The 22,995-nt window shown below is 41.5% G+C and overlaps 1 protein-coding gene across 1 annotated transcript in view; it reads left to right on the top strand.

The window, feature by feature from the left end:
• Window positions 1–318: 318 nt before the first annotated feature.
• Window positions 319–22,995, top strand: part of LOC144251909 (phosphatidylinositol 5-phosphate 4-kinase type-2 alpha-like) — a gene marked incomplete at its 3' end in the record, with an annotated part of 128,637 nt that continues 105,960 nt past the window's right edge. The window contains exon 1 of the mRNA XM_077794560.1: window positions 319–572. Within this exon, the coding sequence (XP_077650686.1) occupies window positions 429–572 (144 nt within the window). The remainder of the gene's footprint in view (window positions 573–22,995) is intronic.

Below are 22,995 nucleotides of genomic sequence, written 5' to 3' on the forward strand. Positions count from 1 at the left end.
AGCGGGAGCCCGACCCGGAGGCGGAGGGCGCAGCCTAACGGTCCCGCCGCCGCGCCGCGCCCCGCCCGGCGGCGCCGCAGCTGCTGCCCGCCCGCCCCCTGCGTCATGACGCTGGCGCCCAACGCGGAAGCCCTCGCGGCGCGCCTGGTCCAGCCGCGGGCAGAGCGCGGAGCCGCGGCGGGCGCGGGAGCCGGGCGGGGCGCGAGCTGAGCGCAGCCTCCTGCCCCAGCCGGGCCGAGCGGGCGGAGCGGGCACTCGAGCCGCACCGGGCTGAGCACGCGGGCAGCGGCAGCGGCGGCGGGCGGAGCGGGACACTGCGCGCCGGGGCCGCCGCCGAGGGGATGCGGCTGCCTCCCCGGGCCGGTGTGTAGAGAGGGCGGGTCCCCGGCCTCGGGAGCGCGGCGGTGGAGGGGACGGAGGAGGCGGCCATGGCGACCCCTGGCAACCTGGGGTCCTCCGTCCTGGCGAGCAAGACCAAGACCAAGAAGAAGCACTTCGTAGCCCAGAAAGTGAAGCTGTTTCGGGCCAGCGACCCTCTACTCAGCGTCCTGATGTGGGGGGTAAACCACTCGGTAAGGGCTTGGCTGCAGCGCGCAGTCCCCTTCCTTCTCCTCTTCCTTCGCGCCCCCCTCCGTCTCCCGCTGCAGCTGTTGGCGGGGCGGAGAGCCCTAGCCGGCCGGGTCAGCGGGTCCCCAGCCCTTTGGCTGCTCGCCTTCGGAGCTGCCCGCCCGCCTCGGTGTCCCTAGCCCCACGACTTGCGCCCGCTCCTCCGGGCAGCCCCGAGCCACTTGCGCCCTCTTTGGACATAGGGCCGGATGCGGGATGAGAGGTCTTCTCTGCATCTGAGCCCTGCATCGGGTGCCTGTGCCGACCCCTGTCCGTCCACCCGCGGATCGGTCCCAGCAGCTGGGGAAGTGGGAAGTTTGTGTGGGGCACAGCTCCGCCTCGTCTGTCAGCCCCAGTGGGGGCTGCTTGGGGTCCGGGTCCGGGTCCGGGTGATCGCCCCCTTGCTGGGGGAGGGGGGAGGTGCGGTGTGGCCGCCGGTGTCCTCCACGGGAGGGCAGGTGTCGGTATCCGGCTGGTCAGGTTCAGAACCTCCTGCGAGAGGACAGAGGTGAGACTACTGGAGTGCTAGGAGATTTGGGGCAACAGCTTTAGTGCTTAGGATCTTTTTTCCTTTAAAGGCAATATTAGTGGACACGAGGAGTCTCTTTGGCAAAGAAAAAGCCAATGTGAATATGGCACTAGTGTTGAGCATCTTCTCTGCTCCTCTCCTGAATCGCGCTGCCGCTGTGCAGGCTGAAGAGCTCTTGGCGGGGAGTCTTCTTCCCCACACCTCCTCCCTCTCCTTGGGGAACCAGGCAGAAGTCACCGACTGCGGAAGGGCGGCTGGGGCGGTGACAACTGGAGGGGTCCCGGTGGACGCGGATGAAAGGTGGTCTTGAGTTGATTACATCCGCTTTTGGGGTTTGTTTAAAAGGCCGGAGGAGAACGCTTTGGAAAGGCTAGCTTAACACCACATCCAGGAGTGGAGGAAGATGCGCCGCTGCGGGCTATGCGGACTGCGGTTTGAGGGTCTGAAATAGCCTCCTGCTGATCTTACAGCAAGAAACTCCTGCAGTTTTAATCTACTTAGATATAGGATCAGGAAACGTGATAGGCAGCTTTTGACAGAGCCATGAAAGTTTAAATGAGCTTGTGAATTTTGACCGTGACCTTATCCACTGCAGTTAGCATCTGAGGAAAAAGTGTAAGCCTGCTTTCTGTGCTTTTGATTTCTCTGGGTGCAGGTGTGTCCTTTTCAGCATAAAGGAAATGTCAGAAAACCGTGTTGTTGTTGTTGTTGTTGTTGTTGTTGTTGTTTTCACTCCCAAATTGACAAAGTTGCTTAAAATAGCTCATAAACATTTTAAAAAATATTTTCCTTCCCTAAACTGAGTTGGGGAAAATGAGAAGCAATATTAGAATTGATAGTGTTTTATGGAGTGACTTTTTTTTAGTTGATAGATTATTATTTTCTGACAGATTAATTCCTCTTCCACTGAAGTTTATTTTAAGGTCCTGACAATTTAACTATTAGGAATGTAAACTAAGCCCTTAGGACAGTCTATAGATTACTGCACAGGAACTCCCCCAAGTTTTAAATAGAAAACGAAATGAAAATTTTCCTACATAATGTTTACAATTTAGTTATGTTTACTTTTGGTAAGTTTTCTTGTTGTTGAAGTTCTCTTCACTAGAATAGGACCTAATAATGAAAATAGGATGTGTACTGTAGTGCTTACTCATATTTATGGGTCTTTTTTGTCTCCTTTGGAGTTCTGGTGTTTTAGTCCAGAGAGTGTCTCTGGATTGAATCTAGAATTGTCAACAATATGCTTCTGAGGGCTGGGGATTGTGGCTCAGCAGTAAAGCACTTGCCTAGCACCTGGTTTGATCCTCAGCACCACATAAAAATAAATAAATTAAATAAAGGTATTGTGTCCAACTACAACTAAAAAATATTTTTTAAAAAAACAATATGCTGCTGAAAAAAATGTTTGTGCATTCTCTGGGAATTAGTCTGGACTTCCATGTTACTTTAGGAAAGCCTATAACTGAGCATAATTTGCTGTAATCATTTACGTTGTTACCTTATATTTATGAATTGCTACATTTGTTTTTTGAGTTTCTTTCTATTGGAAACATTTTGAAACTACTTAAACCTTATAAAAATTATGTATGATTACCAGATAGTACATTTATTGTTATTTTCTTTTGCTTAAGTTAGCATTCTTAAGTATACATAGCCAGAGTACTGGAGATTCCATAGTGTACAATGTAAGCATGTTATTCATTCAGTAAATATGTATTGAGCACATATAGTGCCACCCACTGTAGGAAAAGTTGCTAAAAATACATATCATATTTTTGTCCAGATATCTTTATTTTGAAGGCTCTGAGTTGATATAAGAAAGGTCTGTTTCACAGACTATTTTCAGATGTCTATTTTCATATATATATGCATATATATGTATATATATGTGTGTGTGTGTGTGTGTGTGTGTGTGTGTGTATATATATATATATATATATATATATATATATATATATATATTTGTTTTTTTAAAGAATGCAGGTGCATATAGAGATGAAATCCAGATTGATGAAATCTGGTTGATTTCATTTTAGGTGGCAAAGTGTGATACCAGATAAATGTTTTATCATGACCTTCTGTGCACCAAAGTTTACAGAATAATGTGGAGAAAATATGTCCAACATATTAAAAATCTGCAAGCTCAAAGGGGAATGAAGGGAAGGGAAGGGGGGAAGGAATAGGAAAGACAGTAGAATGAATTGAATATAATTTTCCTATGTTCATATATGAATACACGACCAGCATAACACCACATCATGTTCAGCCACAAGAATGGGATCCTAATTAGGATAAGTTATATTTCATGTATGTATAATATGTCAAAATACAGTCTACTGTCATGTATATCTAAAAAGAACAAATAAAAAAAGACTAATTGAAAATCTCAAAAAACAACAACAACAACAAAGAATCAGAGAGCTGAGTGTAGTTAATGGGAACATTTGAGAAAGTATAGTAGGGAAGGAATAGATAATCGTATCAGACAGAATATTTTCCGTGTGTGTGTGTGTGTGTATATATATATATATATATTTTTTTTTTTTTTCCGGTACCAGGGATTGCTTAACCACAGAGCAACATTCCCATCCCTTTTTATTTTGAGACAGGGTCTCACTAAGTTACTGAGGATGACTTTGAACTTGTGAGCCTTCCTAGTAAATCACTGGGATTATAGGCATGGGTCACCATGTCTTGCCCTATATTTCTAATATGATCAGAATGAAAAATGACTTATCATGAATATAGCATGATAAATTTTAAAATTTCTTTGGACTGTAAACTGCATGTTTATTTTATCATGTAGGCATCTTATGATGGGCATCTTTCCATTGCTATGGTGAAAATCTCACTGGATCTGTGTTTTAATTCTTTCTTTAATTCTAACTGTTGACCTTGGTGTGCTAACCGGTTTTTGCATCAGTGTTTGTATCTGTTAAATGAGGTTGTTGGACTGAATGATTTCCAAGCTTTTTTTTTTTTCTCATTTCAGATTCAAACATTTTTATAGTCCAATAGATGCTTGACATTATATTTGAACCCACAGAAGTAGTAATAGAATATAGTAGAAGTTGCATTGCTGTTATGAAGTGGCAAATGCAACAGCATTCAGGGAGTTTCCAAGCCTTGACTAGAGGTGAAAGAAATCTATGGTGATTTTAAGAGATTGTGAAGTAAGAGTTTGCTAGATTGATTGTAGTTGGACTGTGTTACAGTCTATTAAGTCAAAGTCTATTCGATAGAAATGTAAAAACTTGCAATTAAGGTGAAAATGTTCAAGTCCATTGTAGTGGTAATGAAAATCTTGATTTGGGCAATGCTCAGTGTCTGACAATAAGCCTGCCTTTGTGTGGTTAATTTGATATGTTACTGCTTTCTAACTTAAAAATACCCATCAGTGAATGGACAAGTGCCAATTTTTATTTTAAGTATTTTAAGCTGAGAATATAATTGAATACATAAAGGAAAAGATGACTTAAGAAGGCAGTTTTATCTGTTACTTTTGGAATTAAACTAAAAATGATCAGGCGGTTAGCTTCTTAAAATGACATTTTAATAGTGTGTGGAACATGTTGAATGATCTGAGCCAAGACTTGTTTTAAATAGATATTGCAAAAGATTTTTATATACTGAAATATGAGGCTTTTAGAAATTAGTATTTAAAACTCTATTTAAATAGCTGAAGAAAGATGTTCATCGTCTCTATAGAGAAATTGTGAAGGATGTTATTTGTCACACACTACTTCTATTCTTATTTAAGTATACTGTATATTTAAGTAATATAAGTATATTCAAGTAATACATACATATTCTTCTATACTTATTTAAATCAAACAAGTTATTTGTGGCTCTATCACGGTAGAAGGGCAGATCGGTAATCAAACCATGAGAAGAAACAGGTACTTGGGTGCTGTTGGGACTTTCTGTCCATTTTGGCTTCATTCTTCATAGGCCAAGGAACTAATAGTTTCTGAATTTCCCACTTTGTCATTTCTACCCCATAGAAATATTTTGCATGGTCTGATTTGGGTTAGTTATAGCCTCCTTCTGGAAAAGCAGATATGAAAACCTGGCAGCATCTGCCTGGTGGAGTTGGGAAAGAGCCAACAGGCAGTTTTTAATCTGATGTCTCTGGGTCCTGCCTTTGGAGATCTATAAGGGCCAGCCTTCCAACATCGTGCCTAGTTTTGTGTGAATTGAGAATATACAGTTTTCCAGGTATAGTATCCGTAGCTTGTGTTGTATTCCCAGAAAAGATGGGGATTCCAATAGGGTATTGGAGAAATAGTGATTTCTTTTAGGTTCATAGATTCGTATCTGGGCTCTGAAAAAAGATGAAAGAAGAAAACTAGGTTTTAAAATGATGTAAATGACTATAAAATTATATCAACTGAATATAAATTAATAAGGCAATTAAAATAAAAAATAGCATGATGAAACTCATTGAAGGGAATTGAATCAACCATCATTCAAGAACTTGTCTCCTCACACTATTTTTCTTTCTTTTCAGAGGAAAGAAGCACGCTAAGTAGACATGCATGCAGTATTATTGGGAGAAGTTGCTTAATGCTCTAAAACATGGGGTTATATCTGGAGAACAGAATACAGTTTCTTCTCTCTTATCAGATACCTTAGCATGAACTTTAGTATTTAGAATGCTCCCCAAAGCTGAAGGATCTGCTGTGCTTTTAGAAAGATTTTCAGCAAGAATTGTGATAAACGAACAAAATGTACTTTCAGTTGATAGAAAATGCACTCAACCAGAGTAATTAATTCAACTAGCATACACTTTGAAATACAAATTTTGGAATTCAAAGGAATTTTTAATGCACTTTGGTAGGATGGTTTGTGGTCAGATTAGGTTCAAATCCTGGCTCCATCATTTATGGGCTCTTTGAAAAAGGTTTTTAGCTGCTTGAGCCTTGATTTACATATTCTTAAAATGGAGACAATGATGATATTGAGGATTAAATGAGATAATGTATTTAAGGCCTAGTCCTATAATTGATCCATAATAAGGATTCAGTAGATGATGCCTAAAATGATAGAATTTGGATGCATGTAAGATGGTAGCATGTTAATAGCACTAGACTAGTGCTTCTCCAAATTTAATATGCACGTGAATCACACAAATCATGGGGGCTTTTAAAATTACCATCAGTCTGATGGGGGTGTTTTAATATGTTCTCAGGTGATGCTGATGCTGTTGGTCCATGGGCTGTACTTTGAGTAGCCAAGCAGTAGAAGGAATAGCTTTAAAAGTAAGGAGAAATGTTCAGAATTTGTCCCCTAACTGGTATGTGACGAGTCTTTAGAAGAACAGGGACCACATGATGGAATTAGGAAAGTTAGGAGAAGGTATTGTGTATTGGAAAGATATTAACTTTTTTTATTTAAAAGAAATATTGACTTGTAGGTGATGGTGGGTGGAAAGTCCAATTATAATATCCCATGGGATGTTGGAAAGATGGAATTCAAACTCAGGAACAAGATGAGGGCTGGGATAAAGAATTGAGAATTATTCATACAGAATTGGTAGTTAAAGCTATGGGGGTTAATTAGAACTCTGATGGGACAGGTTGGGGCCAACTCTGAGGGAATATCAGAGAAGAAGGAAGAAGAATCAAAGAGAAAACCCAGCAAGGAGACTGGAGAATTAGGTGCTCCCGAGAGCTTGCTGTTTGTGGATGTACTCTTGAGAGTGGTTGATTCAGAGTGTGTGTGTGTGTGTGTGTGTGTGTGTGTGTGTGTGTGTGTATAAATTCTTAAAGAGTGAATAAGTGAAATAGAGGTGGCTCCTCTTTTAGAAGGTTAGACGTAGAGAGTGAAAGGTGTCATTTAATTTAGGAATTCCCAGGGTTCTCTTTGACTCCATCTCTTGTCTGTCATTCTCACCTCTACTTTTCCTAGCCAGATTTATTTTTTTCCCTCGACTGCCATCAGATCCTCCGAGCTAAGGCTCCTACAGCTACCTTTATCTACCTTTCCTTTCCTTTTTGGTGTTGTGGAGTCTCACTGTTGTGTGAAGGTCAGGATTCTATTCTCAGAGTAATGCTCTAAAACAAAGGAAACAGGTTTCATCCTGTCAAGTTCACAGATCCCTCAAGTTCTATCCAGCGACTATTTGGGTTCTCTAAGAACTTGGCGGGGGCAATTAAGAACTGTTGAAGGAATAAGATGGGGGCGGTATGGGGTAGGAAATGGGGGAGAACATGCCACAGCCAGGAAGAATACTATGCAGACCGAACATGCTCAGGTTGAATTCATCCCTGCTGGACTCACAGTGCCTAGTTCATGGTGGGGGTCAGGCCCATGCCCTTAGCCACTACTGGGCTACCTGTGTCAGTCACATCTTTTGGATCTTGTTGTCCCTATTCTTAGTCTTAAAAGCTGTTCTTGGATGGACACATTATTAGCTATTAATATGGGGGAAGGGGCTGTTTGAAAACACTTTTTTTTCCTTTACAGAAAGAAAATCATAGCTATGTGCAAAGCAGGTGGATAGAGAATCAATATGCAATCTATTCATGAAAAATGTTTTTTAAGAGTTTTAAAACAGTAACTTACCTACAGACAGGTTTTTAAATGCTGTGTTATACTTTTCCACTAGAAGTGGTTAAGATCTGAGCTCTGAGGTCAGTGCTTGGTTGGCTGTGTGACCTGCAGCAAGTTATTTATATAGCCTCTTGGTTCGTTGCTTATGAAACGATGCAAAAGAGTACCTACTCCAGAGGGTTGTTAGGTGGATTAAATGAGCACAGAGGCTCCACTGCTTAAAGTGGGGTTACATCCTGATAACCCACCATGAGTTGAAAATATTGTTCGTGCATTTAATGCACCTAACCTATCAGACATCATGGCCTAGCCTCGCCTACCTTAGACCTGCTCAGAGCACTTACAGTAGCCTACACCTGGGTAGAATCATCTCACACAATAAAGTTGAACAGCTCATGTAACTTATTGATAGTGTACTGAAAGTGAAAAACTGTATGTTGGGGACTGATTTTGTTTCTCAGATGCATAAATAGTTGCTGGAACAAGGAAAGTTCTAGTAGATACATGCACAGTTAACTAGAGAATCAAGACTGCTGGGGGTAAGTGGTATGAAATAGGGTAGAAAGTGTATAGGCCTTGATTAAGAGGACATTGAGTGGCTGGGCGTGGTGGCACATCCTGTAATCCCAGTGGCTCGGGAGACTGAGGCAGGCAGATTGCAAGTTAAAGGACAGCATCATCAATTTAGTGAGGCCCTAAGCAACTCAGCGATACCCTGTCTCTGAATAAAATATTAAAAAGAGCTTGCAATGTGGCTTAGCACTCTGGTTTCAATCCCTGGTTACCCCCTCCCCCCCAAATGATCCCCTCGGGCAGAGGGATCAGGAGGGATCAGCCCGTGCAAAGGTCCTGAGACTATCTCTTGCTTGGCATGTCCAGGGAAATATAAGGAAGGCAGTGCAGCTGGAGCAGAGTGAGAGAGGGCTAAAGGTAGGAATGAGGACCAAGTGGTAACAGTGGCTGGATACTGCTTACTTCCATTTGGGAGACTTGGAGAAGACTTGAGGGGAGGTGACACTGAGGAGAACATCGAAGATTAAGTAGAATCTCCCAGGTGCAGAAGACAGGGAAAGAGGTATTGTGAGGTAAAGAGGTTGACCACTGGCAAAAGCTAGTGGAGTAGAGTGAGTCCTCTACGGTGGCTGTGGCCATCTCTGTAGTTCAGAGAACAGTGACATCATCGGTCACCCAGGAAGCTGTTAGGAATGCAGGGTCTTGGGCCTTCCTGCAGATTACTGGAACAGAATGCAGTTTAACTAGATGGGCAATTTGTAAGTACCTGCAGTTTGGACAGGCACTGGTTAGGGCAGTCTTTGGTTTCAAGCCCCAGGGTTCTTTGGATGTGCCCCAGAGGCAGGTGGGAGGGAGGCTGAGCTGCTGGGGGAGGGTAGCTGCAAACTCAGCTTCATCCAGAGCAGCTTGTTTTTGTCCTTGTTGTCTTTGGGGTTTTTATTGTTGTTGTTGTTTGTTTGTTTGTTTCTTTAATTAGAGCACTGAACATAATATGTACCAGGAAATGAAGGTTCTACAGACAAGAAGATTGAGAGCCACAGAGGTAAATTGTGGGGAATGTCAAGGAGATAGTTGAAAAAATAGTTTGAGGCCAGATTGGAAGGGCTAAGTAGCCGTTTGCAGGGAAGAGCTATTAGCAGTTCTGACAAGTGTTGCTTTATAATTTACCCCAAGGGGGCTCTAATACTTTACTGCTGCCTCCTCGTGTGTTCTGTACTCTCTGAAATCATTTACTTTTCCCCCTTTCCTTAAACTTCTGTTTTACTGTCTTGTCCCGTAGTCCTCCTTTGGCTGATTCCTCCCTTAGAAAACACTGGACAAGTACAAGCTTTCAATTTCTGCAATTCCCACCCCGCAGTCTGCCAACTTTTGGGCTGTTGAATTCATCAGTCCACAGACATCTAGTTAGGTAGGAACTAACCACACATGGCTGGCTACTTTGATTTCACTTAGTGGAACTTAAGTTCATTTTCTTGTATCAAGTGACCCATACACGTGAGGTTAGTGACTACTGAATTTGGACAGTGCCACCATAGTCAATTTCCATTGTTACAGCACCTTCTACTGGTGCTCCCTGCTCTAAGACCTCCTATCTTGAAACAAAGTAAAATGTACCTCTTCTCACTATCGCTCCCACGCAGTCTCTTGGTCTCTTTGCTGTCTCCTCTGACCTTTTACCCCACTCATCTGCCCTGTTCTCCTTAACCTGTCCCAATCTAGCTTCCAACCCCCTCATTCCCAGGAAGCTGTTCTTCTCAACATCAGTAGTGACACCAGGTGTTCTAATCCAGGCGTCTCCTTTGTTTTTGTCTTTTCTTGTTTTCCTTCTGCCTTGCTGGCCATCCCTTCTTAGGTGCTTTATTGAACTCTTCTTCCTTTATTCAGTCCCCACATGTTGAAATGCCCCAGGACTGTGGCTGGGGTGGGCCATCCATGACTCCATGTGTTTTACCTGCATGATCTTAATCTCAGCTTTTGATAGCATTTTATGCTGATTGAGAAATTTGTATCTTCCACTCTTACTTCTCTCTCTGACTCTGAATTTAGTTTCTTATCACATGTGAATCTCTAGTGGACATCACAGATGTCGCAAACAGAACTCTTGGTTTCTTCCGCCTCCTCTACTCCCCCCCACCATATACCCTAAACCAGTGTCTTCCTCCTCTCAGTAAATGGACCACCATCTCCCCAGGTGCTCCAGACAGAAACTTGGGTACCAGCCTGGGTTCCTCTTTTCCTTACCACTGTGTCTTGAATCTGCATACTTCTCTCTTCCCACTTAAACCCTGTCCTCAACACTGTCACTCAGTAACGATCGGTCTACTGTATCTACCCTTGCTCTACTCCCATCCAGATTCTGTACAGCAGTGACAGAATGACTTTTCTGAAATGTATATATACCAGGTCACTTCCCCAGTTAGACTTTCTGAAGGCTTCCCATTGCGCTTAAAATAAGACCCAAACTCTTTTCTGTGGCTCACAAGATTTTACTGGCCTGGCCCCGCTTCCCTCTTTTCCCTCATTAACACTCTCTCTTCCTTATTCCTACTTTCCAGCCACATTGGTCTTTTCTGGTCTTTAAATAAACAGACTCAGAACAGCCACAGAGCTTCTGCATTTACCTTACTCTTGGTCTAGAATGCTCTTCCTTTAGATTTTTGAATGGATGGCCCCCTCTCTGGTATTTTAATCTCAGCTAAATGGCTCCCTTCTCTGACCTGCTCATCTAAAGTAGTTCCTCCATTCTCACAGTCCCCCTTTATTTTCCCATGACACTTAATGTCATCTGAAACTCAGCTGTTTCCATGTTTATTATTTTTCTCTCCCAAACTAGAATGGCAAGTTCCACACAACTAACTGTATCCCCACACCTAGAACAGTGCTTCTCCATGGTTGGCGCTCAGTAAATATTAACAAATGAGCTGGACTGCGTTCAGTAGGCCATTAGTGCGCAGCTGGTGATGAGCCCTTTGTTTTAGTCAACATTTTTCACTGCTCTGACTAAAAGACCCAACAAGCACAACTGTACGAGAAAAAGTTTATTTGAGGGCTCACAGTTTCAGAGGTCTCAGTCCATAGAAGTCTGGCACCATGCCTTGGGGCTCCAGGTGAGGTTGAACATCACCATAGGCAGAGGGAAGTTCACATGATGATCAGAAAGCAGAGAGACTCCACTTGCCAAATGTAAATATATCCTAAAGCCACACCCCCAATGCCCCACCTCTGCCAGCCGCATACCCAGTTAATCCCATCAGGGAATTAATTCACTGATTGGGTTAAGGCTCTTAGAATCCAATCATTTCCCCTCTGAACTGTCTCACATTGTCCCACACATGAGCTTTTGGGGGACACCTCACATCCAAACCATAATACCCTTCCACCTTAAATTTTCACCAACACATGAAGTTTATTGTTATTATGATTGAGCACAGTATTTAGAGCGTTTGTTTTGATAAGCAAGTTGTGCAGTGCATTGGAGAGTGGGAAAAACTTGCTGCACGTTGATGATAAGAGATGTGGGATAACCGCAGGCCCCTGCCAAAGAAAGAGCTTATGTTTACAGACCATGCAGGACCTTTGCCTTGTGAACAGAACAGGGAAGGTTCAGAGAATAAGCAGCTTCTCTCAGATGGTGTCAGAATGCCCAAGGGCCATCAGCCAAACTGTGTGAAGACTGTGAATGATTTCTAAACAGTCTATTATTATGTACAGAAGTGCACTGTGGCTGTTGCTTGTGACTTGCTCCCAGTAGCTGGGGGTCTTTCAATGGCTTCCGTGTGCTCTAAAAATTCCAGTATGCAGAAGTGTGCCATAAGCTAAAATTAAAATTCATAAGCATTGAAAGAACAGTGATAATTCTAGTGTCTCAAATCCTTGTGGGTCTTTGTGTATTATTTCTGCTGGTTCTTTCTCATGGTGCCTCATTGCTATGTATATTTGGCTCATTTTGGCTATGAGCTGTTCACAGCCCTTGGACAATTATTTGCAGAGGAGTCCTCAAGTCTTAGGGTAACAGTGTGAACCTCCTAAGAGGTCTGCTTATTTATGTCAGGTGTCTAGGGGCACTATAGACCTCGACTGTTTTAAACTAAAGTCACCTCTTGGAGGTTTCTGGACCACAGAGGGATATAAATTTGGGCTTCAGGTTCCTGATGGGTAGTTTGGGTTTATTTTTGGTTCACCCTTACTCTAGGGTGTCACCCTTTCCAATGTAGTCTTATGGAGAAAGGGTTTCCTGTTGGACCCCACATCTTGGATGGGCCCTAAGTTCTGACTTCTGTTTTTTTCAACCCACGGGACCATCAGGTCTCTCAGAGCCAAAGTGACGTCCCTCACTAACTTTCAGCTCTCTAATTGAGCTTTCACTTCAGTTTTGACAGGGTGACCCTCTCCTGCTGTTTTAGCTCTTTGATGCCTTTTTTTAAATATATATATATATATATATATATATATATATATATATGTTTTTTTGGTCATAGGTAGACACAATACCTTTATTTATTTTTATGTGATGCTGAGGATAGAACCCAGTGTTAGGTGAGTGTTCTACCACTGAGCACCAGCCCAAGCCCCTCTTTGATGCCTGTAAGATGTTAAACACACACACACACACACACACACACACACACACACACGTATATAAAATTCAGGATGTATTATGGTTTGATTATGAGGTATCCCCCTAACGCTCCTGTTAATGTATTTCAGAAGTGAAACAATTAAATTGTGAGAGCTCTAACCTGATCAGTCCACCCTAGTTTCAGTGGGCTGGGTGGTTAATCTAGGCAGATGGCCTGGAGGAGGTGGTCAAGGGAACATGCCCTAGAAGGGTGCATCTTCCCTGTGGCCCCTTCCCTCTCTCCTCTCTTCTGCCCCCAGCCGTGAGCTGAAAGGGTGAGCTGAAAGGCTTTCATCCTCTGGGCCCTTCCCCATGATATGTTGCCTTAGGGTGGGCCCAGAGCAATGGAGGCAGTGGTCTGTGGACAAAGAGCTCTGAAACTGTGGGCCCCCAATAAACTTCTCTAAGTTGTTCTTTTCAGGTATTTTGGTCACAGTGACAAAAAGCTAACTAAAACCCAAATCAAAGCTGACAAAAAACAAATGTTTACTTGTTTTCAGTGGTAGTATTGATCTGAATTATTATTAGCAGCATTGGAAAATTAGCAGCATTGGAAATGCTATTAGCAGCATTGGAAATTTGCACCAAAGTTTCTTCTTTTAAATTTTATTATTAAAAATTATTATTATTATTTTGTGGTGCTGAGGATCGAACCCAGAGCTTCATATATACTAAACAAGTGTCCTATCACTGCGTTACACTCCAGGTATGTTCAGAACTTTCACAGATGTGCCTTGACCCTAAGCAACTACCTTTTTCCAAACTTTGCCTCTGTGCCCAAGAATGTTAGAAGAAAGTCTCTTTTCAACTGGCCCTTTTCTCTCAGAGGCAAGACCTCAGGCTTTTGCCATAGCATTAGAACTTGGAATACATTTCCCACAGAAATACATAGCCAATTTACCAATGCATATGTGGAATACAACCTATTTATAAATTAGGTGCTGCCTGCATCCAGGTGAGAAGTTCAAATGCTTTGGCATAGAAAGATCTGTTCAGTGATGATTATGATAAAGCCATAAGGCACTTTTTTTTTTTTTTTTTTTTTTTTTTTGGTGCATTGAGCCAAATAGGAGGACAAGAGCAAATTTAATTGACATTTAAAAAAAAGATTGGGGGAAGCTACTATATTCCTTTTCTTACTTTTCTCTTGCAGTTTGGTATCATATATTCACAGCTTTAAAACATTCCAATGAATATTTGATCTCGTAAATAGAAAATAATGAATATTTTATGTTTTATAAAACTTCTTTTTCTGTGTATTTAAGTGAACTGTACGCTCTCATGACTTCAGTGGAATTTAAACTCTAATAAGTACAAATATGTAGCACATTATCTGGAAAATGTGAAAAATAAACACAAGTATAGAGAAAATTACCATGACTATGTTTCTTTTCAATACCTTTTTTTTTTCATTCCATCGAGATTACATTGTCTACATATTTTCTCATATTTTTAGATATTCTTCACAATGATAATTTTAAACTCTTAATGGCTGCCTTGATAATCTAAGGAAGTTTTAATGGTCTATACATTGGTTCTGATTTTTTGCTGTCATTAATAATGCTGCTCTAACATCTCTCTGTATGAACTTTTTCTCATTTTGGATGATTTCCCTAGAACATATTCTCCTTTTGGGGAATTACTTGGTCAAAGTGTATGAATATTTTAAGGCTCTTGGTACATGCTGCCAAATTCCTTTCAAACAGTGTTATAACAATTTACAATCCCAGTAATGTGGTGATCACTTCACCCAATCTCCTGCTTTGAATATTTCTTTTTTTTTACCAAGAGTGGGTGGTTACTGGGATTGAACTCGGGGGCACTCGGCCACTAAGCCACAACCCCCGCCCTATTTTGCATTTTATTTTGAGACAGAATCTCGGTGAGTTCCTTGGTGCATTGCCATTGCTGAGGTTGGCTTCGAACTCATGATCCTCCTGCCTCAATTCTCTAGCCTCTGTGATTACAGGCGTGCCCCACAGCGTCCAACTGTTTTGAGTATTTCTAAGTTGAATAAGAAAAATCAAAATAAATAGATATCATTTTCAAACATATGCTCTTTACTGTATTTTGGAACTTGAATGTCTTGTCTTCCAAAGGCCCTGTGTTCAACTTGATCACCATCTTGTGTCACTCCTGCAAGATGGGGGAACATTTATGGGGGGGGGGGCTAGTGGAAGGAAGTTAAGTCATTGGGGGTGTGCCCTTGACAGAGGTTTAAGACCTTATCTCCCCCCATACCCATTTTATTCCCTTCCACCAGGAGGTGAACAGCCTCTTCCTCCTCGTGCTCCTGCCATGATATACTGTGCTGCCACAGGCCCAAATCAACAGGGCCAAGCACCTGTGAACTGAAACCTCTGAAACCACAAGCCAAAATAAGCCTTTCCTCCTTTGAGTATCTCAGGTATTTCATCACAGTGAGGGAGAGCTGAGGAACAGACCCTTAAGCCCTGTTTAGAGGGTGTTATCAGTTCAACAAAAAGAGGTGCACATATGGGTGGTGAGGGGTGTCAGCTGAAGGCTGGCCTGGCTCCCAGGTAGGTATCCTGGCCAGGGAGGCTGCCCTTGAAGGGGAGCAGTTTTCACCTGACCTGCTTCTACTGTACCCAAAGTGTTTGATGGCAGGCAGAATTCCTCAAGTATAAGTAGGTAGGTCTGTAGCTGGCTATCCAGTCTGACTGCTTAACATTAGGTTTAACCTACGGATGATTCAGCTGAAACCATTCAGAAAATATACTGTGCCCTGCCATCCACCCAGGTCCGTGTTTCTTTCTAGAGGTTATCACCCTTTTGTGGTCCTGCAGTTTGGCTTGGAGCTTGATTCCATGTGTGTCCACTGTGTTGTTCAGCATTATCTGATATAAATATGTCAGTCACCTCCGCTGACCTCAGAGCCAGCATGGCCAGGTAGGAGAGGGAGATACTTTCCCAGGTCACTCATGCCCAGGCTTAGGTCTGTGTAGGTAAGAGATCTTCTGAAGGGAGAAAGTGCTTGTGGATTTTAATTCTAACATACTATAGGGGAAGTATAATTTCTTTCTTTCTTTCTTTTTTTTTTGCTGAAGAAGATGAACCTCCTGAGAACACTGAAAAAAAAAAAAAAAAACCAAAAGAACAAAAGCAGAGCTCTCTTAGAAAGAAAGGAAAGGTTATGCATATAAACCAAAGCTACTGCAAACTTGCTGTATGTGGATGTATGTTATTGTGACAGTAGTAACTATAGCTGCCAATTTCAGAGGGCCTAAATTACTATTTAGGGGATGCAGGCTTTAAAATTAGCCCTTGGATAATAATTTCTTTTAAAATGAATCCTAATTGATTATCATTTTTTCAAGCTCAAATTAAGTAGGAAATTTAAGGACCCTTTGTAAAAGATGATAATATATACTTAATTTGTATGATTACCTAATAGAGAATTATTTCTTATTTTCTTACTACTTAAAAATATTAAGTGTTTGCCAAAACCAGATCATTCTGAATAGGTGTCAGGAAGTAGATGACTTTTTAGTATGAATGAACTGTATGTAATCTTTCACTAATTTAAAATTTAAAACAAAATTATGGATATAAATCTTTCATGTCCCTTCTACTTTTGAAAAAGTACGTTGTTTCCTTGTGTTTAAAAATTTCTGCAAGAGTTGCAAGAATCTTCAGTATAGAGTGATATTTTGGATGGAATTGCTTTCCTGTTAAACAGTATGAATAAACACTATTTTAAAATAAATTTATTTAGAGTTTTGAACCTATAAAACAAAGGTCTATTTAAGAACTCATTTCAGTTTGGGTATTTATAAGAAGAAAGGGCTTTCTGTTGGCACATGAAATTGTCTTAATTTATAAGCTAAGCTAAAAACATTTACTTGTAACTGTTGGGTACATTTGAATGGGACCCACATAACTCGCTTCCTTTCACAAATCCAAACAAAAACCTGATCTCAGTTCTTACATAATGATAAACAAGTTGAAAATGATATAGAATATCCATCAGTAGGATATTTGGGCTAATATGATGTATCTGTACATTGACACACTAGTTATTACACGTTGACGGGTTGGTGTGAAGAAATGAAGTGACTAATTCATATGTTAAGTAAGAACCTGGTGTAGATTCAAAATGTCATATGTCTCAGGAGGGAGAAGGGATTGCAGAAGATTTTTCACTTCCTGCTTATCTTTTTATAGGTTGATTTTTTAAAAAATGTTGAGTGTGTAGTCCTTTCATCACTAGCAAAAAGGGTTATAAGGTAAAACAGGTGGTTGGAAGAAATGTTTTGTATGTTGAATTTACTGAGGCAGAAATAACTCATTTTGGCTTGTAAAATGGGTATATCTGCTTGATATAAAGTACCCACTCCCAGGAAATCCCTTGATTAAAAGAAATATTGTTTGTATTTGGAGAAATAATTAAGTAATAAGTTTTTCTGATAGTGTCATTTTTTGTGAGTTTGGAAAAAACAAAGACATACTGTGATTACCACTAATTTACCTACAGGTGTCCATTTTTATTGCACATCTCATCAGAGAGAAATTTGAGCATGTCCTTTCAATATATGAATGTTTATTAATAATGGATTATTTTATTTGGTTCACAATATACACATTTTGAAAGGATTCACTAAAGACAAATATTAACTAAGTACTTGCTCTCATTAAAAACCATTATTGAGGTCATTAAAAATTATCATTAAAATATATGGGCCAGGCATGGTGGCAGACACCTGTAATCCCCGAAGCTCAGGAGGCTGAGGCAGGAGGATCACAAGTTCAAGGCCAGCCTCAACAACTTAGCAAGGCCCTGTCTCAAAATAAAAAAAATTAAAAAGGCCTGGGAGTGAGGCTCTGTAGTAAAGCACCCCTGGGTAGTTCAATCCCCAGTATCCAAAAAAATTAAAAAAATAAAAAAAAGGTATAATAGCTAAAAAAGTTACCTCACAAAGCTATACTCACATGGATGAAGTATATTGTTGACTATTCTTATTAATTATTGATTTTCATTTTCAAACTACCCTCCAGCTATGCATAAATTTTGGTTAAAATTTATCTGGCGTCTTTTCCCTAAGATCATTAAATTCTCACAAAATGTGTTTCAGTTTATATTAATAAGGATGTAGGTGGTTAAAAGTGAAAAACCTTTTTACATTCATTGAAAAGTTTAAGGTAATTTAGAAAAGTGCTTCCAAGTTCTCTATAAATGCAAAAGCACATTTCTTTTCAAAGAGCTTTCTCCATAGAATGAATTTCCCAGAAAAACCATTATTTTCTTGCACTTGATGAAGTGAGCTCATTAAAAAGAAAGAAAAAAAAAAGTACCTGATGATAGTGTATTATTTGTTTTAATGTTTGTTTAGTGTATAAATTTGGAACAAACTGTACTCATGTAAAGAAAAATGTGTTAATCATTCATTTTGTTTTGTTTAATTTTTAGTACCAGTGATTGAAACCAGGGGTGCTTTACATCCCAAGCTTTCTCTCTCTCTCTCTCTCTCTCTCTCTCTCTTTCTCTTTTTTAAATAAAAAATACAACAGGGTCTCACTGAGTTGCTTAGGGCCTTGCTAAATTACTGAGGCCGGCTTTGAACTTGTGATCCTTCTGCCTCAACCTCCAGAGCCATTGGGATCACAGGTGTGTGCCAACGCACCCAGCAATGCTAATCATACTTAAAATAATTCTATTTTATTCTGCCCTAAGAGAAATAAGCTGGAACACTTCTGTATAGTACAAAATATCAAAATATTTTTGTGTCTCACCCTACCTCATTGGGTAAAGTTTTTTTTTTTTTTTTTTTTTTTTAAATACCATGTCCCTAGCATCCTCCTATAAATGAACCAAAGAATTATGATCTATTTTTGAGTTAGGAGTGAGGTGCAGCCATCTAACATATGAATCCAAGTATGTGTGGCCCTTGTTGATAAAAGCTGCATTTCTGCCTTTTGAGGTCAGACTGACTGCAGGTACATGGTCTAGACTTTCCTGGCGCTGTTTCTTGCCCCCTGCGATGGTTTCTTTTACTCCTCCCCTGTACACAGGCCTTTGGAGATTCCCAAGCACATCATGTAAATGAAGGAGAGCTTGCGTGACTCCAGAGTCACACTTCTTCCATCAAGTTCTCTTCTGTTTCTTGGATCCCATTTCCAGAATCATAAAATGTTAGAACCAGATGGTTCTTGTGATCCCCTACCCCCAGTCCCTTCATTTTATAGATGAGAAAACTGAGACAGAGAAATAGAGGAATAGCACTGAGTGGTAGAGCCAGCACTAGAATTCTGTCCCTACCGGGCACAAGGCTTGTGTCTATTAAGTTCATCTGTGAACAACATGTAGATGACCAGCAGCTCCCAGATGCAAGCCACGGGGGAATCTGTTGACGTCTGACTTCCTGAAGACTAATTTCCTTTTCAGATCTCTCTGCTCTTTTCCTTTGCCTCCCAGAACATATGGCCTTGAAATCATCAATAGTGTTTTCTCTTTCTGCTTCCTTCTTATAGACACATGCTCCGTCTAGCTATGACTGAAATGTGAAGCAGGCTCATAAATAGATTCTCATTTCCTGAGAAGTAGCCTTCTAAGTGGATCAAGATGCAATGCAGCATCAATGAATGGCTCTTTGACTTTCAGTGATGAAGGTGAAATCCTTATCATGTGTCTATTCTCAGAATCCTTCAAGACCTCACAAATGAAAGCATAGGTTAGAAAAAACTGCATCCCCGCCCCCCTCCCCGAAATCCCTTGATTAAAAGAAATATTGATTGCAAACAAACAAAAACAAAAGAAAAGGAAAAAGCATTTAGTTAAATATCGAGTTGTAAAGAGAGGGAGGAAAAAATGTTTTCCATTTCACTTTTCGCAGTCCTGGTGAAGAAAACTGACATTTGACCATGAAACTTAGGTCTGGGTTTCTTAGCTTCCTTGACAAAACTGTGATATAACTATTCTTGTCTTATGTGAGGACAAATACTGTTTTCTTTTCATTCCTGGGTTCTGAGGGAAATTTGTTATGAAGGGGATTAAACAACAAAACAAATGACCTCAGCAGACTAAGAGAGGGCTGAGGTAGTTGGGTAGGCAGGACTATTTAATATCAAGTTCAGTGAAAGCCAAGGCAAAATGTGACACCATGTATCAGGGTGACACAGCCCAGGTGTGTGGCTTTAACCCAGTCTGACTTTCTACAGAGATCAGTAAATGATTCCTGCAAGAATCAAGTTTTCCAGCCTGACTTGGTGACAAATTGAGGTCACCAGTGAGTGCTGAAAGGACATGTTTTCATGTTCATCGTTAACTGAATTGTCCCTACACTGTGTAGGTAATAAAGACTGTATCTTTTTAGGTCGAGAACCTGATTCTTGGCCTCAAATGAGGGGCTGGTCCATCTCTAGGGAAGACTACGGGTAGGACCTGGGTATTTCTGAGAAAGCATTCCACACAGACCTCAGTGAAGCCCCCAGATTCTCAGCGTCACAGCACAGAAGACAAGTGGTAGGAAGGATACCAAATGCTTGGCCTTAGTTAGACAAGCAGCTCCGCGCAGCCTCTGGCTCCTCCGTCAGTCACCTGCTGTCCTGCCCTCTTCCTCACAGGAGCTGGTGTGGACTTGAGACTCTTTTCCATCATCAGAGACACTGAAAGACCACCAGTGGCAACTAGAGTTCAAAGACGCTTTCAGGAGCTCTTACTTAGTAATTTCTGGAAATGTGTTCTTAAGAGCACTGGTTTTTGAGAAGTTAGAGTTGTGCTTCTTTGGAGTGTATCCCTGAGGTGTTGGCAAAGCCCCCCTGGGTCATCATTTGGCTGAGAGCCAGGTTTTCTTTTTGTTGAGAATTCATGACTGAGAACACAAAATGACAACCCAACGTAGCGATAATGGAAGTGCCGTCTCATCATTTGTGGAATCAGGTAGGCCAGATGTAGAGAATGAAGGATTTTAAGTGTTAAAAGTGTTTCTGTTTTACACAAATGATGGTGTAGGGACCTCTTTGTGTTGGTGCTGGGGGTTGAACCCAGGGCCTTGTGCATGCTGAAGCTCATGCTCCAGGGAGCCCCAGCCCGGGACTTTTGTTTTATAAACAAAAGGAAGGAGTGAAATTTGAAACAAAACAAGAAAAAAACAAAGACTCTTCAGGAAGGAGAGACTTTTACTAGAACTTCTGGAGGAAAACAACAGAAATCTCTTGTGCAAAGATGCCTGTACAAAGAAACGGCACAGGCTGGAAGCAGATCATCCTGAGAGGTGAAGGAATGAGGGAGGGGGAAGGAATCTCTCTATTGCACATGGAGGAGAAAGAAAATTGATGGATATGGAAAGTATCTCAGCCTGGCTTGCTTTGTTTATTGACATCCATTTGTTTGTTTTTGTTTTGAGATAGGATCTGCCATACTGCCCAGACTCGTCCCAAACTCCTGGGCTCAAGCATCCTCCTACCTCAGCCTCCTGAGTAGCTGGGACCTCTGCAGGAGCCACAGCACCCAGTGGAGGCTTTTCACCTTATTAAGGTCCTGGGAGACAATTGGGTACCTTGGTGCTGGGGGTTGAACCCAGGGCCTTGGAGGTGGGATGATAAGGACAGGGGAGGATTCCAGCCCATTCTAGCCAGACTGATAGGAAGTCAGCCAGGGGGAAACAGCTCAGCACAACATGGGTCCTGGGAGCTGAATGGAGTGCTCCCCCACCCACCCCCCACAGGGCACAGGTGACAGCAGAGGTTGAGTCCAGCATTTCTTATAGCTTTGCTTTCTCATTTGTGAAGCAGGGATCCCACAGCTTCTGCATTCCTGTGGGGGACCACAGACACATGAGCCCAAGGGGCCCTGCCGCCCAGCCCAGCAGGTGCCGGGGTGGCGAGGCGGGTGAAGCATTTGCTCAGGGGCCCCCACAGCTAACTGTATGCCACTGCTCTTGTGCTGGATCCCTTTGTTAGTCTTTTCCCTTGTTTAGAGGAAGTACATTTCACTAATTTCACAATCGAGGCAGCATTGCATGGGAGGCGCGGGGCTGACATTGGAGCCTGACTATTTAAAATTCTAGTCTATTTTGCCTTTGACTAAGTTACTTGTCTTCCCAAGCTCCGTTTTCTCCTCTGTGAAATGGATGGTGTTTTTTGCCATGTGGCTGTGAGGACAAAATGAGTTAAGACTCTGAGTGCCTGGTGGTGTTAATGTAGTCACAGGACACCCCGTGAGCACTAGTGACCCTCCCACCCATTTCTGTGGTATTTGTGCTCCTTGAAAAATTCTCTTAAAAAAGGAAACACTTTAGTTTTGTATCACTGTCTTCCTCTGGGCAGAGATGAAAATCTTTCAAAACATTATTTAAAATGTTCCAACTTGTGAAAAACACATTAAGAGAGTAAACAATATTAATGATATTAGTGGAGTTAATGATTTCTGAGGGGGAACCCTAATGATTTAAATGTGACTTGATGCTGTTTTGACTTTGGGAGGCAGTTCAGCATAGTACCTGACAATTTAAACTTAGCTGACTGGGCTCAAATCTTGGCCCCAGCATTTATGAGCTGTGTGACATTGGGCAAGCTAATTAACCTCTCTGTGCCTCAGAGGCATACTGTTTTTCTCACCCTCATCACCTACCCCCAAATGAAGTGGTTTTGAGGTTTAGATAAGTTAATGTTCATGAAACCCTTAGAATCCATGAACAGTTAATTGCCATTTATTGTTATGCTGCTGTTGCTGCTGTAATACTAGTGAGATCAAGATTAATGTAAGTTTAAAGAAATAATTAGAATAAAATGCCTTCTTGGGATAAGCAGTTACAATTTTTTTCCCCCTTTCTGCAGGACTCAAGCTTTGAAAAGAGTAAGCAAATTCTGGCCTTATTCAGTGATGTATTTACATGATCCTACTTTTGTGCCTCAGTCTTTTTTGACATGAAAACTTTGCTAAAGAAAAGCTGGAGTGGTCAGTGGAGATACTGCAGGGCGTGGTAGCCATAGCTGTCAGTTTGCAGTGGCTGTGCTTTGTTAGGTGGCTTTCACATGCTTCTACTTTTATCGAGGTTATACCTTTATGCATTGTTTGTTTCCAAATTGAAGGGATGTATTCCTTTCCTGTTATGCCCCTTGAAATGCACGTATGCATTTCATCTAGGGGATTAGTGTGCTGTTGCAAAGCACAAAGCATTGCTTTTTCTTTTAACTTTTTTTTACTGCCTCCTTC

The sequence above is a fragment of the Urocitellus parryii genome, unplaced genomic scaffold (genome assembly GCF_045843805.1).
Source record: "Urocitellus parryii isolate mUroPar1 unplaced genomic scaffold, mUroPar1.hap1 Scaffold_282, whole genome shotgun sequence".
Classification (NCBI taxonomy): Eukaryota; Metazoa; Chordata; class Mammalia; order Rodentia; family Sciuridae; genus Urocitellus; species Urocitellus parryii.